Source organism: Athalia rosae, chromosome 1, assembly GCF_917208135.1.
Source record: "Athalia rosae chromosome 1, iyAthRosa1.1, whole genome shotgun sequence".
NCBI classification, from domain to species: domain Eukaryota; kingdom Metazoa; phylum Arthropoda; class Insecta; order Hymenoptera; family Athaliidae; genus Athalia; species Athalia rosae.
In genome coordinates, this window is record NC_064026.1 from 12,068,515 (window position 1) to 12,085,276 (window position 16,762).

The 16,762-nt window shown below is 42.8% G+C and overlaps 1 protein-coding gene across 1 annotated transcript in view; it reads right to left on the bottom strand.

The window, feature by feature from the left end:
• The window catches only part of LOC105687195 (cationic amino acid transporter 2), a 30,485-nt gene extending 14,282 nt beyond the window's left edge, over positions 1-16,203 (bottom strand). Inside the window, exons 1-4 of the mRNA XM_012402639.3 lie at positions 15,414-16,203; positions 4,433-4,583; positions 2,623-2,776; positions 1,101-1,331 (exon numbers count right to left, since the gene is read on the bottom strand). Coding sequence (XP_012258062.1) covers positions 1,101-1,331; positions 2,623-2,776; positions 4,433-4,579 — 532 coding nt within the window. The 5' untranslated portion in view covers positions 4,580-4,583; positions 15,414-16,203. The remainder of the gene's footprint in view (positions 1-1,100; positions 1,332-2,622; positions 2,777-4,432; positions 4,584-15,413) is intronic.
• Positions 16,204-16,762: the final 559 nt, after the last annotated feature.

Here is a 16,762-nt window from a genome sequence, read left to right on the forward strand (position 1 = left end):
AGTTATTGCTGGCTAAAGATAATGAACTTTGGTAATCGAACGTCGATTACACGATCATATAATCAGCAATCCTGCCGTTCGTGGAGCGAACGGTTAACGATCGGCTTTCATTGATAGTTCGTGAACCTGAAGAGCCATTCTCTAAAATCAGTGAAATAATTCGTTGAACAAAAAAAGTAGGAAAAAAAAAGAAACGAAAATAACGACTGACGTTGATTTCACTTGAAGAAGATGAGAAGAAGAAAAAAAAAGAGAAAAAATGCGTGATGTCGGAAATTACAAAAAATTCATACGACAGTGACCGCGAGATGTTACAGTCGAATCTCGATTTATAATCAATTACAAGGAAGACGGAATATTGTAATTTCCTCATCGAATAACGATATAATCGATAATAACTGCGTGTGATCGTTTGTTAAATAATTAACGCGAGGGATTAATATAATCCCGTGAAACGTTATCCATACGAGTGTTATACACGGATCAATCATAAAGTAATGTAGATGACAAGTATGTATCGTGCAGCGATAATAATCGATCACATGCCGCGTTATTCGTTGGATATTGAATAATTGTACAAATCGTCGCGTAGGTGTATACGTATACCTATACATAGGTATACCGCGATACGATCGTTGTTTCGGTTGCGGGTATAGTCAGGCGTTACAAACGCGGCTACTTTCTTCGAATATCGCTGTGCGTAAGGACGACGGTTGTACGTACAAGAATAACAGTCCTGTCGCTTAGAGAAATATAATCGATCGCGTGCGCACCGTTCGGATCCAATTGACGCGCTGTTTCCGGTCACCTGGAGATACGTATCGCGACAATAATAACAACTGCTACGATAGTATCGCGAGAAACTCGCGGGCGGCTGCGATCGAAATGCGTACGATTCGCGGGTGGTGAAAGGACAAAAAAAACAAAAAAATAAATAAATAAAAAAATGAAATAAAATAAAGAGGAAGAAAAAGTAAGAAGAGGTAACGAAAGACCGCCAACGTTTCGCTCGGATCGACGATCGTGGCGATGGAGATAAAAATAACGATAGCGATAACCCGGTAAAGGGATAGGTAAAAGTATACGAAACGAAAACTCACCGAAGAAAGTTCCCACGCTGCCGGCGATCGCCCCAGAGACCGCGCCGTTCGCCAATGCGTCCAAGCAGGCGCTAAGGGCGCACGCACAGGCGCTGGTGCCGATCAGGTACTCGAGCACCATATTCCAACCGATGATGAAGGCGATCAATTCGCCGACAGTCACGTAGCTGTACATGTAAGCGCTACCGGATGTGTGCGGTACCCTCACCCCGAACTCCGCGTAACACGCGCCTAAAAACATTACGCAGGTCAAAGATGGGGGGGTCAGCCCTTACACCCGATGAAATATACAATACGCGACGATACCGGGCATTGGGTACACTAGTGCATACAACGCTATTTACGTCGCGTTACGAATAACGAGCGGTGAGAATTCTCATCGGGAATGCGCGTTTGAAAATTTCTCAAACAACCCCCGACCCGAAAGCATCCCTCGCGCGATTTGCGAGCGAGTTAATGGACGAACTGTGGCCAGTTTTGCGGGTCGTATAGCCTACGTTATTCCGTCTCTCGGCTCACTCCGCTCTTCCGAACGGTAGGAAGAAAGGGTGGAACGAAGGCGTACCGAAGAAAGTGGCTGGCCCTCAAGGATTCCGTGCTCAACTTTCGCCATTTTGACTCCAGGGTTCAAAGGCCACGGTGGACGAAGCTTTCGACGTTCGCGGCGCGCTCGTGTACGGACGAGCTTCGCGGGTACACGGGGAACGTGATCGTGCAAGAATTAACAACATTCTGTATTCAAGTGGGAATGGAAACTCACGTCGGACCAGGTCGGATGGGGGGCGTCTTGTGTTTGTACGCGGGCTTGCTGCGCCTTCGCTATTGTAACGAGCTGACGAAGGACAGGTGCTAGCTCCCGCGTAATATTATATGGGGTTCGGTCTAGACTCTGGAGAGTATCACCGCCCCCTTGTATTTCATACGTATAATCACCGTACGTACATAGTTTCTCGAGGCAACCTCTCGCCTATTTATTATTCACCGGGCGCGTAGGTGCGTACGCTACACCCTACACCTATGTATCGAACTACATACACTACGGAGCGTGGAGTGAAAATGATAAAATTGGCCGCATCGTTTGCGATCCCCCTACGGTGGCGAAAGATCACCTCGTCGCGATGCCGAAAGTAAAAAAAACTCCCGGTAATCCGTCAAGCTTATTTTCCTATATTTTCAACGTAGGGTCGGTACCGGGAGGGAAAAAATCCCATAGACACAGCTTCGCCGATGTCGTCTGAATATTTCGCTTCGCGGAAGCCGACAAAATGGAGGCTTTTATTACACCGATTTTTGCCCACGTTTTAGCTCGGTATTTAAAAAAAAAAAAATGAAAACTCCAAGGCGAGAGGCTGGGGGTTCCTTTTTTTGGGGCGGATTTTAAGCCGCTGCCAAGACGCAACTCTGATCGCGGAGAGCCGCATTCCGCGGGATGAAAAGGCCGCGCGGATGAGCGAGCCACGAAATTTTTCGAATTATTTTCACTCCGACCCAGCAGCGTAACGCGAGAGTTTATTAAACATACCGGAGAATATCGAGGCGATTGCGGCAATGATAAATGAAACGACAACGCCGGGACCGGCGACGTTTCGTGCCACCATCCCGGCGACGAGGTACATCCCGGTGCCCACGCAGGAACCGACGCCGAGGGAGGTCAGGTCCAGAGTAGTCAGGCACTTCTGTAACGATAAAACGAACGGTGAAAACTTCAATTCGAATGATTCGATGGATCGAGGAAAATGATTCGGAGACTGCGGATCGTATCCTTCCTTCGTATATGTCGCGAGTCGCGCGCCGATTATATTATCCGCTGATAAATAATATCTACCGCAGAATATATCGTTTGCTCGGGCACGAAACAAGCGGCAGCGTATTTTTTGCTTTAATTTGGTGGGAAGTTTATCCGCAGTCGGAAAATGGGCATGGTATGAAAAGGTTGAAATGGATCTCTGGCGCCTGCATTTTATTTATTCGGAAAGTTTTGGTCGGCGGTAACGGCAACGGCAGTTGCAGGTGGCTTGAGACCAGACCGAAGTCGGACAGAAGTTTCAGAAGTTTGGCGACAGACCGGTGGTCGCGATACTCTACGTGTACATATTTATCAGTGAACTTTTTTCCGATACAAGAAAAAATAAATGAATAAAAAAAAAAACGAAAATTTCGAACAGTTATTGTGCTCCGGGACTGCGAATCGAACAAAAAAAACGAAGGGTCAGGATCTGGCTATTTATATTCGTCCCACGGATCACGTCATACTTTGAAATTATAACGCTTTACCCTACAGCGACGGAAAAAAAGCTCGAATATATCAAATTTTTTGCACAGGTATGTGACGGAAAAAAAAATAACAAGACACTAGACCGATAATTAGTTTCGTTCTATTTTTCCAATCACGTTACCATCACACGTGACTCATTAGTCGTTTTTATTCGGTCTTTCGAAACAGACGTCAGTTTTTAGCAGGTGTCGGAGTTCAAGGGTCGCAGTCAAACGAACGGTGGTTAGTGATTGGAGTGACTCGAGTTTCAGCAGCGTATAGTTTAATTCCTAGAGGAAACTTGATCCCGACTGGAAAGGGCGTGACACTTACGAATGAATGAAAACAAAGGCACGACAATGGCACGGGGACCGAGGAGGTGTTCTGCAGGGCTGAAAGATTCCCGGAGGCTTCAATGATTGCACCGCGAACGGGACGCGTGTGCCGCCGAGTGTATACAAAAGGGAGGAAATAAAAGTTAAAAGAGTCTGAAAAATGGAGAAAAAACATTTCATGGAAGATAGGGATGAACAAAGAGCAGTGTTCTTCACGTGCCCCGTTTCGAGAGTCATTTTAACGAAACTCGACCCGCTGACGTTAACTGTATGAAATTACTCGCCGGTTCTCCAGTTTATTTTCAAATTGTACGAGCAATTTCTGAATACTTTATATCGGTTGAGAGATAAGAAAAAATTAAAAAAAGATAAAGGGAAGCGAACGATCGATTTTTAAGACTCTCCGCTATTAGGACGGAGAATGAAGTTTTCTATAATTTAGTGGGTTATTATTATGAGAAGCTTTACCTGCAGTTCGGGGAAATCGATATACCATACATACGCGTGTGTGTGTGTGTATTTGTGTAAATCTAGACTCAGGTGAACAGAAGCAGTAAACGATCCATGGCGTCCGCAATTACATGAGACCCTCAAAGAGACTCGGGAGCTACGAGAGGTCTCTCTGATTTGATTATAGAAATAGAATCAAACGGGAATAGCGGCGCCAGATAATCGGGAATACAAACCACGAGGACGAGGAGTATTAAAACAATATCCAGAATCTTCGAAAGCGATAACGTTACCTGTAATTTCTGTTTCGAGTCAGGCGGTTCGGCCGGTTCAGGTCCTGGTTTTCCCTGATCGCCCTGAAGACCATCGATGTTTTTCGTCCGTATGAGTTTTCCGAACAACTGCAGGCTCTGCTCCTTGTTCATCATTTCCAGTTTCATTTTTCTAGAACATTCGAAGATGAGGAAAAAATCAACAAAATAATCTACGACTCATCACGCGGATTCGAACCTTGATGAAAATCAGAGCAGCATCGATTCTTGTTTAAAATTTTCTTCTTCCACCTGGATAAACTCGGACAAAATAACCGTCATCTTTTCCGACTCTCAAGCGCTCACGCGGTGGGTCTTTTACTCAAGGTATACAGCGTGCGCTTGTTACGCGCTTTTATTTATACCGTATAAAAACGTTGCTCTACGTATTCGAAAACATTTTTCAAATTTTCTCTCTCTCTCTTTCTATTCCGCTTTTTTAATGTCGGAAAAACGTGAAGCACGGCGATACCGGCGAGTGGAGGAGCCTTGTTTAAACTCAAAAGCAACAAAGGGACTTGAACGGCGTATGTATCGCGGCAGCAGCGAGCCGCCAACGGACACGCCGACCTTAAAAAGCTCGCCAAAGCTCAGCAACCGGGCCGGACTCCTCGACACGATTTCGAGGGGACGCAAACGAAACCTGTCTCCCCCTCCGTTGCTGCGACGGACATCGCGGATTCCTTCGTAAATCGTCGGACAATGAAATCGAATGTAGAGGCCGAATCCAAAAGCCTAAAAAATGCACGCGCAGGTGGGTAGGTCCCTCGATTCTAAATTCCGTGAGCCGCTACCCTCGATCAAATAAAATAGAACGCAACTCCTGCCGGGGAAAAGTGCGTCGGGGATATACGTGTGTATAATTTACATATCGCTCGACACGTCGACTGAATATTTTCCCACCGGCGTCTGCTAGAAAGAGAGAAACTTTTTAACGTTGTTCGTTTCAACAACGAGAGGAAAATGAATGAACAATGAAAACAGAAAAAGTGTTACGCCGTGCGCGCGCGAAGCTCTCGCATTTTCACTTCTGGAGTAGGAAATAGCTATTTGAAGTTAAAACAGAAAAATAGCAACGTCCTGCAAAGTCGTTTCGGAAGTTAAACGGAAGTTAGTGTATGGGGACGGTGACGGTGGAAGTTGGTGGGAGATGAACTCTGCACTCTGGGTGTTCGTCGATTTTCGAAGGCGTCCGACTTTCGGAATCCAATCGAGGAAAAGCTCGGCTTTTTTCGCGAACTGCAACACCGTCAGTATACGCGGTTGTCAAATGAGAAGGATAAACTCATGTTTTCCGCTCTTCGTTTGAAGAGAAATAAAAAAAAAAAACAAAAAAAAAAATTCACCTCTATGAAAATGGAAAACCGATTTTTTTTCAAATTCTTGTAAAACAAATCACACGAGATGGTTTTCATGCAGGAATACGACAGACTTCATCCGCCTCGGCATCGCTCATTGTTTCGTTCATATTACTTTTTTCTTTTATCAGATGCAGCATAAAACGCTTTCTACACGGTACATTATAGAGACGACGCTACGTATTCATCTTGCCATTTTATCCTTTCATCAGGGAGACGCAGACCGGGCTGATGGCGACGGTGATCCCATTCTCTTTGAATATTTTATATACTTTACAAAAATTGCTAAACAGTAAAAAACCGAATAAAATATTCCTGATATCCTATCTATCTCCCTTCTTCGATTTTTTTTTATTTTGTTCCAAAATGGAATGAAAAACAGAAATAAAAAAAGAAAGAAATAAATCGAAACAATTGATCGAATCGTTTCACGTATAATACGAGGCAAAAAGTAGGTAAACTTCATGGCCAGACCCCGCCGATACCTGCAGCCATTCAAATACCAGGGACTGGGAGATGGGTAGTGGGGAATACCACGTTGGGGTGCGATTCGACGGAAAATGACTAAAATAATCTCTCTACCTCACCCGACTCGCGTTCGTCGTACACGTAACTACGTATCTACGCGGTTCATGTGGGTGAACCTATAGGTGGTATACCGTGTGTCCCAGAGAATATACGACGTTACGTCCGGCTGCCTGCCGGTTCGACTTACCGATGTTGGGCAAACAGACGTACTGCGGTGTAAACGCTGGAATACGAGATGGTATAACACCCTGTACAACCCCGCTGCGAGAAGCACATTATCAGGGGTTGTAACGCGACGCTATCAAAAGACACGCGAAAACACCTACGTGAAGTGCGCACGTCACGCGGTTTTTACCGCTGTGCAATTCATCGTCGTACGGGTTCCGATGCTCGATTAAATCGTCGAAACTACGCACGCAATACGTAACGGTGAAAACTCGGTGGCGAGGTAGAATTATTATTTTCCGAGGGTAAATTTGCGCGCCGAAATCCGGTTGGTGATTTCACGTGGACTTTGGTAACTTTTCGTATCGTAGCGTCGTTACGGTCCCGCGAATAATCCGTCAAGCGATTCTTCTTCTCATTCCCCATTTATTTTTGTTCGATCGCGAGGCGTCTCGCGCGAAGATAACAACGACTAATGTTTTTAGGGGGCCGGAGCCGCGCGTGGTCGAGCCCTAGGGAGGAAAAACGGGGGAGAGACAAAAACTAAATAAATAAAAGACAACAACAACGAGCACCTTTTTTTCCGCTTTACTCGTTTGCGCCCCCCCCGGTCACCGAGGACACTCGAAGGGCGCTCGCTTAATTACTCGAAACGAGAGTCGTGCAGATAGGAGAGATGAAATCCTGTGGGACGACATATTCGTTGACGGGCAGGACCACCGATGGCCCTCGCGCGGACGTTTTCTCTCCTTATTTCATTTTTCTCAGACTCTTACCGGGCTCTTCCGCCCTGATGATATTTACGAAAATTGAGCTAACGCACGATCCGTATACGCGACCGGTTCTTAATTTATACAACATTTTCATGGAAAACTGGATGGAATAACGATATTCAAATTTTATTCATACCTTTCCGGTCTATACGCGTGCTCATGTCTCATATAGACGTTCTTTCTTACTTGTTTCTCTTTTTTTCTTCCACCACTCTCTCTCTCTCTCTCTGTCTCTCTTCCTTTCTCTCACCCGCTCATTTTTCAGAGTAATTTTCTCCTCAACTCTGAACCGAAAGAAATATGCACACCTGCCACCGTAGGAGCGAGTAAACTTGCCTCCGTTTCACGCGTGGAGGTCGCCGTGTTCGGTCTGCCGAAAATACAAGGGTGGTTTTGGTCGGTTCTTTTGCTTTTTCGCGATCGTCGAAGCGCGAGCGGTGTATCGTTGGTTCGCGAACGGATGCGAAATGAACGATCCCCCTTTCGTACGGTGTTGGCGACACGGTGTCAACTCTTCGTAGGGATTAGGGTCGATGTAAATCGACGATAAATGCCGTCCGCAGAAGCTTGTGCGTAAGATCGGAGTAACGCATAGTCTTCGCGCGAAGTAGCTTTGTACGGCAAAATACAGGGTGACCGTAAAGTACCGTACGGATATTGGGAGGGTGTACGATGTAGGGTATAATGAATTGAGAGGAGGTACGCCAATTTCCGATGCTGACAAGCCTGATTATAAACTCTTCGAATGAAATAGCTATTTCGAGGGAATTTTACCCTGCGCGCACGTAATTCTCTGCAGAAGTTTCGCTCTGGACGTAGCGAAAAGGGGGTAAACCGACCGCTTGGAGAGATCGATATATACGAGGAATACGTGTACACCCGTACCTACGTGTGTACATCATACACATTTAGACGTTATTGGCAGAGGTTCAGGGAATTCGGAAGTCACGAATTTGCATATATTGAATCCTCCTCTTCCACTTACTATTCCGTAAAGCGACATTCGTATTTCTACGTGTATACGAGTAACATTACGTACGTTATGGCGATACTTCATAACGGCGTATACCGGCGTATACTACACACGAGAATTTATTCCCTGTAGTCCAACGTCCATATTTAATCTCGCCGGGCATAATTCATTCCGCATTCCCTTACGTTTCGGTTGAATTCACCGTGAAAATGTGAAAGGATGAAAAAATTAGACGAAATCATGAAAATCTTTGAAACGAAACGTTATTCTCGTCATTGCCGCGCTGTAATTTTAATTTATACGCAAACCGAATGGAAGAGGTGTGCTACCTAACTCGAGATCCTCGAGTAAATTGACCCTGTTGCGCGGTAGTGTTTAAAAAATTGAATTTCCTCTTAAAAAGTGGTGGTCTTATCTTCCTCAATTTTTTACTTGAAACAATCATCCCTTCGCAGTGTTCTTTCGTTTTAACAATTTAGCCGCGGATAAAAATTTCACAACATTACATAGCTGTGCGGTAGGTGTAGTTACTGTAATCGCGAGGGGTTCGTATTCTGCAGACAATGGAGATTGAAAAAAAAAATCGCTATTTCGTACAACGACACCTACGGAGCGTTTCGCGTGGATCACTCGAATGTAAAGAGGTGGTGGGTTAATTGAATGAAAATTCTTCCATTTTCTTGTTTACGCGATACCGAGAAACTTGTGAATAATCTGGTTGACAATTTTTCAGGCTAAATTGGTTTGTTTGGATAAAAAAAAAAAAAAGTGTCCAGTCTGCGGTTTCCAGTTTTCTGAAACTGCGCTCGAATTCACCCTGTACATACGTCGACGTACTTGAAACGGAGCCAATCAAGAAACGATGCCTTGAGTGGCGACACGTAATCAGCGAGCCAGTTCACCTCGATTTTTGCAGCAGACAAAGAACGAGAAGAACAGCTTCTCTTGTCGGGTCACCCTTTCGATGGTTCCGACTGTACAACGCGACGCGCCCAGGCATTTGATCTCTTTTCACAGCAGCCTTTCTTCCATTATATTCAATCCCCTGCATTTTTCATCCCCGCATTTCTCGCCTTCATTTTATTTTCCTTCTTCTTTCCATTATTTTCATTATTATTATCACTATCCTCATTATTATCTTCTCTACCTGTCACTTCGTCTCCTGTCTCTTACTTCACGTAAGAACATCTCTCTTACAACTCTGGAACATTAGCTCCTCTACGTTTTTGCTTAACCTTAACTTTACTTAACTCGGGACAACCCCGAGTTTTTCTCTTTGGCTTTTTTGCTCTTCCCCTACCACCCTCCCTTTTTTCTTTCGCGTCTTTCGCATCACGTCTGTGGAAAATTAAGAAAATTCAAGATCTTTATTATTTGCGGCTCTTGTCATTCAAATCGGTTTTTTTTTCTATTTTTTTTTTTTTTAAATTTTTTATCTTCGAAACGTTCGCTTTTATCATTGAACGACGAAATGGTAGTTGATCGGTCGTTTTCAACGGTTCTTTGCAACGTTGAAAGATGATCGAATTACTTTTGAATTAGTTGTCAACATAAGTACACTCGTATAGGTACGTACACACCCCTGTGAAACTTTCAAAGTTCCAACGACGTCGTTAACTATATCCGTTCGCTACTGTGAAAGCTGACCACCGCACCTATTCCACAGACCTAGATCCGAGTAACGACTACTATTGCGAACCGTCTTACATGAATCGATCGTTAACATCCTAACCGAATTTCATACCCGAATTCGACTTTTCAATACCTCCAATTTTCAATGTGTATAATAACATATAATCATTGAGTTCATGGTATAATGCTCGTATCGATATGAAACTGCTGAAAAAGTGAGTTTTTTTTCTCTATTTCCTGTCATTTGTTTTGTTTTTTTTTTGTACCGAGCATCTCGTAAAATACGTGAAAATCTTACGGACGAAGGAAGAGAAGTTTCGGTTTACGAAGATATAATAACGCACGACTTTCGCAATAAGCCCAGATATGCCCGGGTGTAAAGTTTTTTTTTTAACTTTTTTTTTTTTCAATCTCTCTCGTCTCCGGGCCATTTTTGTTTTCATATTATTTTCCGATTTATTTTCATTTATTTGTCGTTTTTATTATTTTTATTATTTTCTCTGTTCTCCCGTACGTGATGACAAATTTCATTACGGGAAAAACACCCGAGGCTTTTATGCGAGCTCTACGTTCGTTTGTCCGAGCAAAGGATGTAGAAAAAGACCAGAGGAAAAACAAAACCGAGATAAATCTAATTTAAGGATAAGTGAGAAATTGATAATGTTCAAAGGTTTCGTCGATTCCGGAAACCACAATTTATCTCACGGTCATAAACCGACCCATTCCTCCATACATGGCTGTGCGTTGAAGAGAGCCGTCACGTGATAATCGTTCCTAAATTATTACCTTTTTTCGGAGAACCGGGAAACTATGTACTTGTCGCGAACCTTTTTTTTTGTTGATTTTTTTAGATGCGTGCGAGCGAGAAAAAGATGGAGAAAACCAGAAGGATTCATCGCATCTACCGCAGACGCGACGTTGTTCATCATTTTCAACATCACTGGTTTGAAAAAAAAACGTACGACGTCCGACGATGAAAAAGTTTACACAAATTGCAGGAGTTATAATTAGTTCGTTAATCGCGTGGGGTAGGAGATGAAGAATGAGGATAAGGAGATAAGAAAAAGAAGACCGAGCGCGTCAGTTGCATCGCATGAATTGTAGAAAATCGTTTATATTCTGTTTTAATGGACTGAAGTGTATTACACGAGGTCCGACAAACTAAATCGTTTAAAATTAGGGCGAAAATAGCTTCCGGTCGAACGCGTATAGCGGGTTACCTATCCAACTTTAACCCAAAATCTCGAGAGCTGGAAAATCAACGGCGTTTATTGTATCTACGTACGAACACAAACATAGGCTATTGGCTTATGCGGGGCACGAACTTTCGTTGGTTGGTATAGATAAAGTTGGTATCTTGCCAGGGGCTTGTATACCGTTGAGCATTACGTTTCCACTGCTTTACGGGAACTGGAAAATAGGAAAATAGGAAAGGAAAGGGAAGAGAGCAACGAAGAGGATTCACCGTTTGCTTTGATATCCCTACCGCGATGGTTTCATAATTTACACAGTTATGTATGTATACCGTGTACAGTTATAACGACAACCACATCGCCAGCAGTGGTTCCGGAAGAGGAAACATTATTAATAAGAATATAAGAACGATTAAAAAAGAAGCTAAGCGTGCGAAAAGCAAAAAAAAAAAAAAACAAAAAGGGAAAAAGGAAGTAAGCGACGAGATAGGAAACCGGTGATCAAAGGACACTTGCCGTTTCCGACCGAATCTCTTCTCCGCCAGTTGGAACTCTCATTCGCATATATTTCTACCGTCCCAACCGCGTATAAATCGATGACACATATGATTGAAAAAAACGCGAAATAAGGGAAAGAAAGGAACACGCAGTTCGACTGATCTTCAATTTTCTCGTTTAACATCGACGTCGAATTTTCACACCCCCATTTTCTCCTCCCCGGATTATGGTTCCGAATTTTTTTTCCCCCTCTCAGGTTCAATGACTCATCAGGTCATCTTTGTCGTACCTATTCGCGTAGTAACTGCGGTTAAACAATCAACGAACGTTCCGAGTGTGGGTGTATATGTATATTTTTTTTTTTCTCATTTACAACCCCAACAGTCGCAAAACTATTTTCAACCGTGAACAACTCAACTTCGTTGTATTTCACGTCCCTCTTCGGGGAATACGAACAGTTAACGTTAGCTCGTCCGGATAAATGCGCAACGCGCAGTTACTTCACATTCGCACATACCCCTGCGTACATAGTATCTCTGTACCCATATGATACGCACGGATACGCGAAATGATAATTGTGGACTATTCCAACCCCTCGTACCAAACAACTCGAACGTTGCCGTTGTATTATACCAACTTCTCGGTAGATGCCCTGCACGTTAAGTACATGCATGTACGTATATTACGCCCTCGTTGCTCCATGTACTTACGCTCCTGTGTACAAAATCCTTGCGGTATGTGTCCACATTATGTATGCGTGCATTATGTATTTATGAGCACGTACACATAGACGTATGAATCTACGGTATGTACACGAGTAATACGGTCGGCCAGTATATTACAGTGGGGTAAATACGTTACACACATTTATATACATATACGTATACCCAGTACATATTTATAGATACTTGCGGAGAGCAATACCCAGACAAATACATAAAGGACGTGTGTGTGTGTGGGTATTTGAGGGCGCAAAAATAGCGGCGCGTGTTCGTGACGTTGTTTTATTCGCAGGTGTATAGCCTCAGGGATTAATAATTTTTCGAGTCGAAGAAAAAAAGAAAAAAAAACAAAATTCACTTTATACGGTTACGGGGGATCGATAATCCAGTATGGAATAAGCCGATAACGAAAAATGACAACTCGCAACCAACGGGCGTCGCGGCGCGTCCAGTTGAACGATTTTCAACGACATGGTGTACGTACGAATATACGTACACCCGTTGGCATAACGTGTGTATTTTATAACCATAAAAATAACCGATGCAACAGGCTCAAATGTACTTATACACTAGCATCCCTCTGCGAATAGGTGCACATGCCGTAAATATTATCCGAAATAATTTTCATCCGATGAACTTTTCAAAGGGCATTGAAGTCCCCCCCCCCGGCGAACAGGAATATACCGAATAAAGGAGAATGCGAGGAAAACGGAAGAAAAAGAGAAAAAAAATCAAAATCAACCGGGAGGGTGGGGGACGAGACAAAAAACGAGGCTGCGGAATAACGAGGGTCAGAAATCTGGACAACGTATGTATACACGCCCCGCAGCAATGAAACTCGTCTCTATACCGTTCGTCGCTAATTTGAGAGAATGCTAAGAGAAGAATAAAAAAAAAAGACGTTTTTCTCTCGCGAAAGAAAGTGCCTACATATCCCACAAATACACGCGGATATCGTATTCTTTCGTCAATCGAATTTTCCTTCTTACCCGCGTGTACTTCTTGTCGTGTGACTCGATCCAATCGATTATAACCGGTTAGATTCTCATACGCGTCGATGACAACCGATCGTATCGGTATAGGGTGGATAAAATGTAACGGAGCAGATTATCGGCAAAAAAATAGATCTTCCAGCAACAGGGAACAATTATAAAATGCGAGCGGAGCGTACAGCGGTAGAAAATAAAATATAAGTTCAGGGTTGCTCTGGTACGCACGTACGTATACGTACATGTAAAGAAAGTGAGGCGGTGCCATTAAGAAATTAAGTCGGTGGTTTGCAGAGGTAATAAAAGTAAAAGTTGTTCCTAACGTCGTGGGGTGTACATTTCTGGCATGGAAGTTTTTTCGTCTACGTTCGTTCGTGTGTACGCAGACGTCGGTGTATTTTTGAATGTAGTGGGCGACTTGAGCTCAGAAGCTAATATCGTTACGTGTCGCCCAAGGCTGGACTTTGCGGACACAGAATGAGGGGTTGAAAAGAAAAAACTCTGGCCGTCGACCGTAACCGTATGAGGAATTGATGCGGCCAACGATAGCGTTGAAACATGAAAATTAACCGAATCAATTTTGCCCCGATACGGGTCGTCGAACGCGACTCGTAAAAGCACCTCGACGAGTTCTCGATCGTCCCACCTCTCGTGCATCTTCCAATTTTATCCCCAACCCTTTTTTGCGTGCGAGGACGTTCGTAAATCCGAGACGAACAAAGGGAGAGTTTCAGCCCTCGATCGAGCTCTGAATCTCGCAATATTCAGCTCCGAAGTGAGACTGGCGTTTCTGAGTTGCGTGCGGTACTTCTGAATGTGTTTAAACACCCACATAAGACACTTGGCTGCGGTGGCGTCGTTTGAGGCAAATTTCATAAACGCCCTCCACCAATGAGTGGGGTGAATTTCTGCTGCCTGATCGAAATTGAATATCAATTACCCCTCCCGCAGCAAGTCCGATTCGCCGATAATTGACACGAGAAATTATCTCTATCTCTCTCTTACTCTTCGTGGCAGAATCACCCGTGTACACGTATTTTTCAATCGAAAATAACCCTGGTTCAATTTTCTTTTTTTCATGGCACCGGGGAGGGGGGAAAAGTGCGCCACTCCAGCCAAAAGATGAAGAGAAAATTTATTCTGCAAATGAAACAATTTATACCACTTGTTGTTGTACGGCAAATAGTGAAAAGCTTATCGTATTATATTATCAATGACGAACGATACTGTACGAAGCATCGATTCCGATTGTGTGATTCTTGGACAAGGGAATAACGATTGAATGGACGAACGATTGTAATCTGCAGTTCATTCCAAACGATGAAACATTCGAAAACGGAGCTGAAATTCTGAAAATAGAAATTACTGGCCATCGACTCACAATGTTCTTTCCTGAAATGAAATTTTGCTTCAGACATAGCGCAAGGCATCTACGATTGTATGCGTATACTTGTGTATGGCATTTACACCCCATTCACAAGACCGTGGGAAATCGAACGACAAATTTGAATGAAGTGGAAATTAAACGTCGATGAATTGTATCGCATAAAAGTGCTCGCGGGGTAGGAAATACCGTGTGCGAGTTCAGAATTTTATTCGAACGATCGACCGAGTTTATGAAATCTTCAGAAAAAGTCCCGCGAGAAACAATTACCAATCGAAATCTGAAATCGTTCGATATTCCTTTACAACGGATTTTGCTGTTTATCCGAACGATTGATCGTCCGTATCTTGCAACTCGATACAGCACGCATAGGATGAAAAAGAGCGTTCAATCTTACAGGGAAAATTCGCGAATGAATTTCCTCGCTTCTTTGTGCACATGTTACAAACGAACATTCAACTCCTAGATTTTCTATTTAAGCGTATAAACGGAAAATCATAGCTCATAAAAGTGTTCACTGCTCGTTTATATGCCAAATTTACATACATATCTCAGCACTCCAACGTTATGGTGTCGCTAGTTACATGAGTATATGATATAAATTAAATCAAAATATATACTGTGATGTTGTATAACTTGTGTATATTATTAAAACTATCATACCGTGCATTACACACTAGGCGAACAAAATGGCTAGTGCATTATGCAATCCACATATAGGAATCCGAATTGTGTTAGAATTATTTACCGAATTTTCTGATCCCCAATCGGCGCAACACAAATTCACAGATAGATATTTTTTTTTTTTTTTTTCTATATCTTTTTCAAAAATCTTCTTTCTTCTTTTTTCTTCGATAAATCAATCAAAAATTTTAATCGCTTTATCGTATCACTGTACAATTTATTAATCAGCCATCTGTTTGCCCCCACGAAAACGTAATTTCTCTTCGTAAATTTTCTTTTTTTTTATAGTCAATATTCTCTATCGTATAATTGTAATTAAATGTCTTATCTAATTATACCTATGTGTATAGTATATTTCTCTTTTATTCAATATTTCTCCTTTACTCGCTTTCTTTGTCAACGGTTCTCTCTTCTGGCGAGAATAAAGTCTTTTTATTTATTCACTTGTTTCTTTTTTCTTTAGTTAATATTAGTATTTTATTCTTTGCAACTAGGATAAAATGATATGTATGTACGTCTTTGTTTGAGACAATATACCTTGAGATTATTTATATATCTCTGTATATTATATTTAAATATGGACGATATTAATCCAGTTTCCCGCACTATATGTGTGTGAGTATATATATATACGTATATATATTTTTTGGTTTGTTAATTTTTTTTTCTTTTAATTTTTTATATTTTTTATTTAATTTTGTTTTACTTTAGTTTATCCTAAACTAATGGAATTCGGTTGTGTCCTCGTTCCGTCGAGTCACATTTTAGTGTGACACTGACGTTGCGCGGTATCTGCACACTCGGTTCCGTAGTCGTTCTTCGGTGTTCAGCGCTTCGAAAACCACCCCTATCACCCCTGTTTCCTTTTCCATCCCCCGGAACACGCCGCTGCTCGCCCGTCCCCACCCCATAGAACGGCGGTCCTATTGACGTGCAAGTTTCTCCCCATTCTCCCCCCAGACCCTTTTTCACCCCCGCGCAACCCGTGGGCAACCCCCTCGACTCTCTTTCATCCCCCGTACCTCTCTCTGTTACGGGGGTGGAGAAAAAGTCTGACATAACGCCGTGACGTCATTTCGATTCTCGCTACGTTTCTGTACTACGCGCAGCACCCCAAACGGAATATTACGAGAACCATTTGGGATGTGCATCCCTTATCAAAGCTATTCACCCTCCGCTATCTTTAACTTCCGGTTTCATTCAACAGGCAAAATATTATTGGATATTTTTTTATCAGATTTATTTGTGAATGTATGTGTACCATAATATCATGATTTATGCGGGGGAAAAAAGCTTTTGAAATGATCGATGGTATCTGATTTAATTGAGCGGTGGTAGTTGATTCGAGACGTAAACCAGACGTGAGTTGATATTACAAAGGATCCAACGATCCTCCTTGATTGGGCAGTTTGT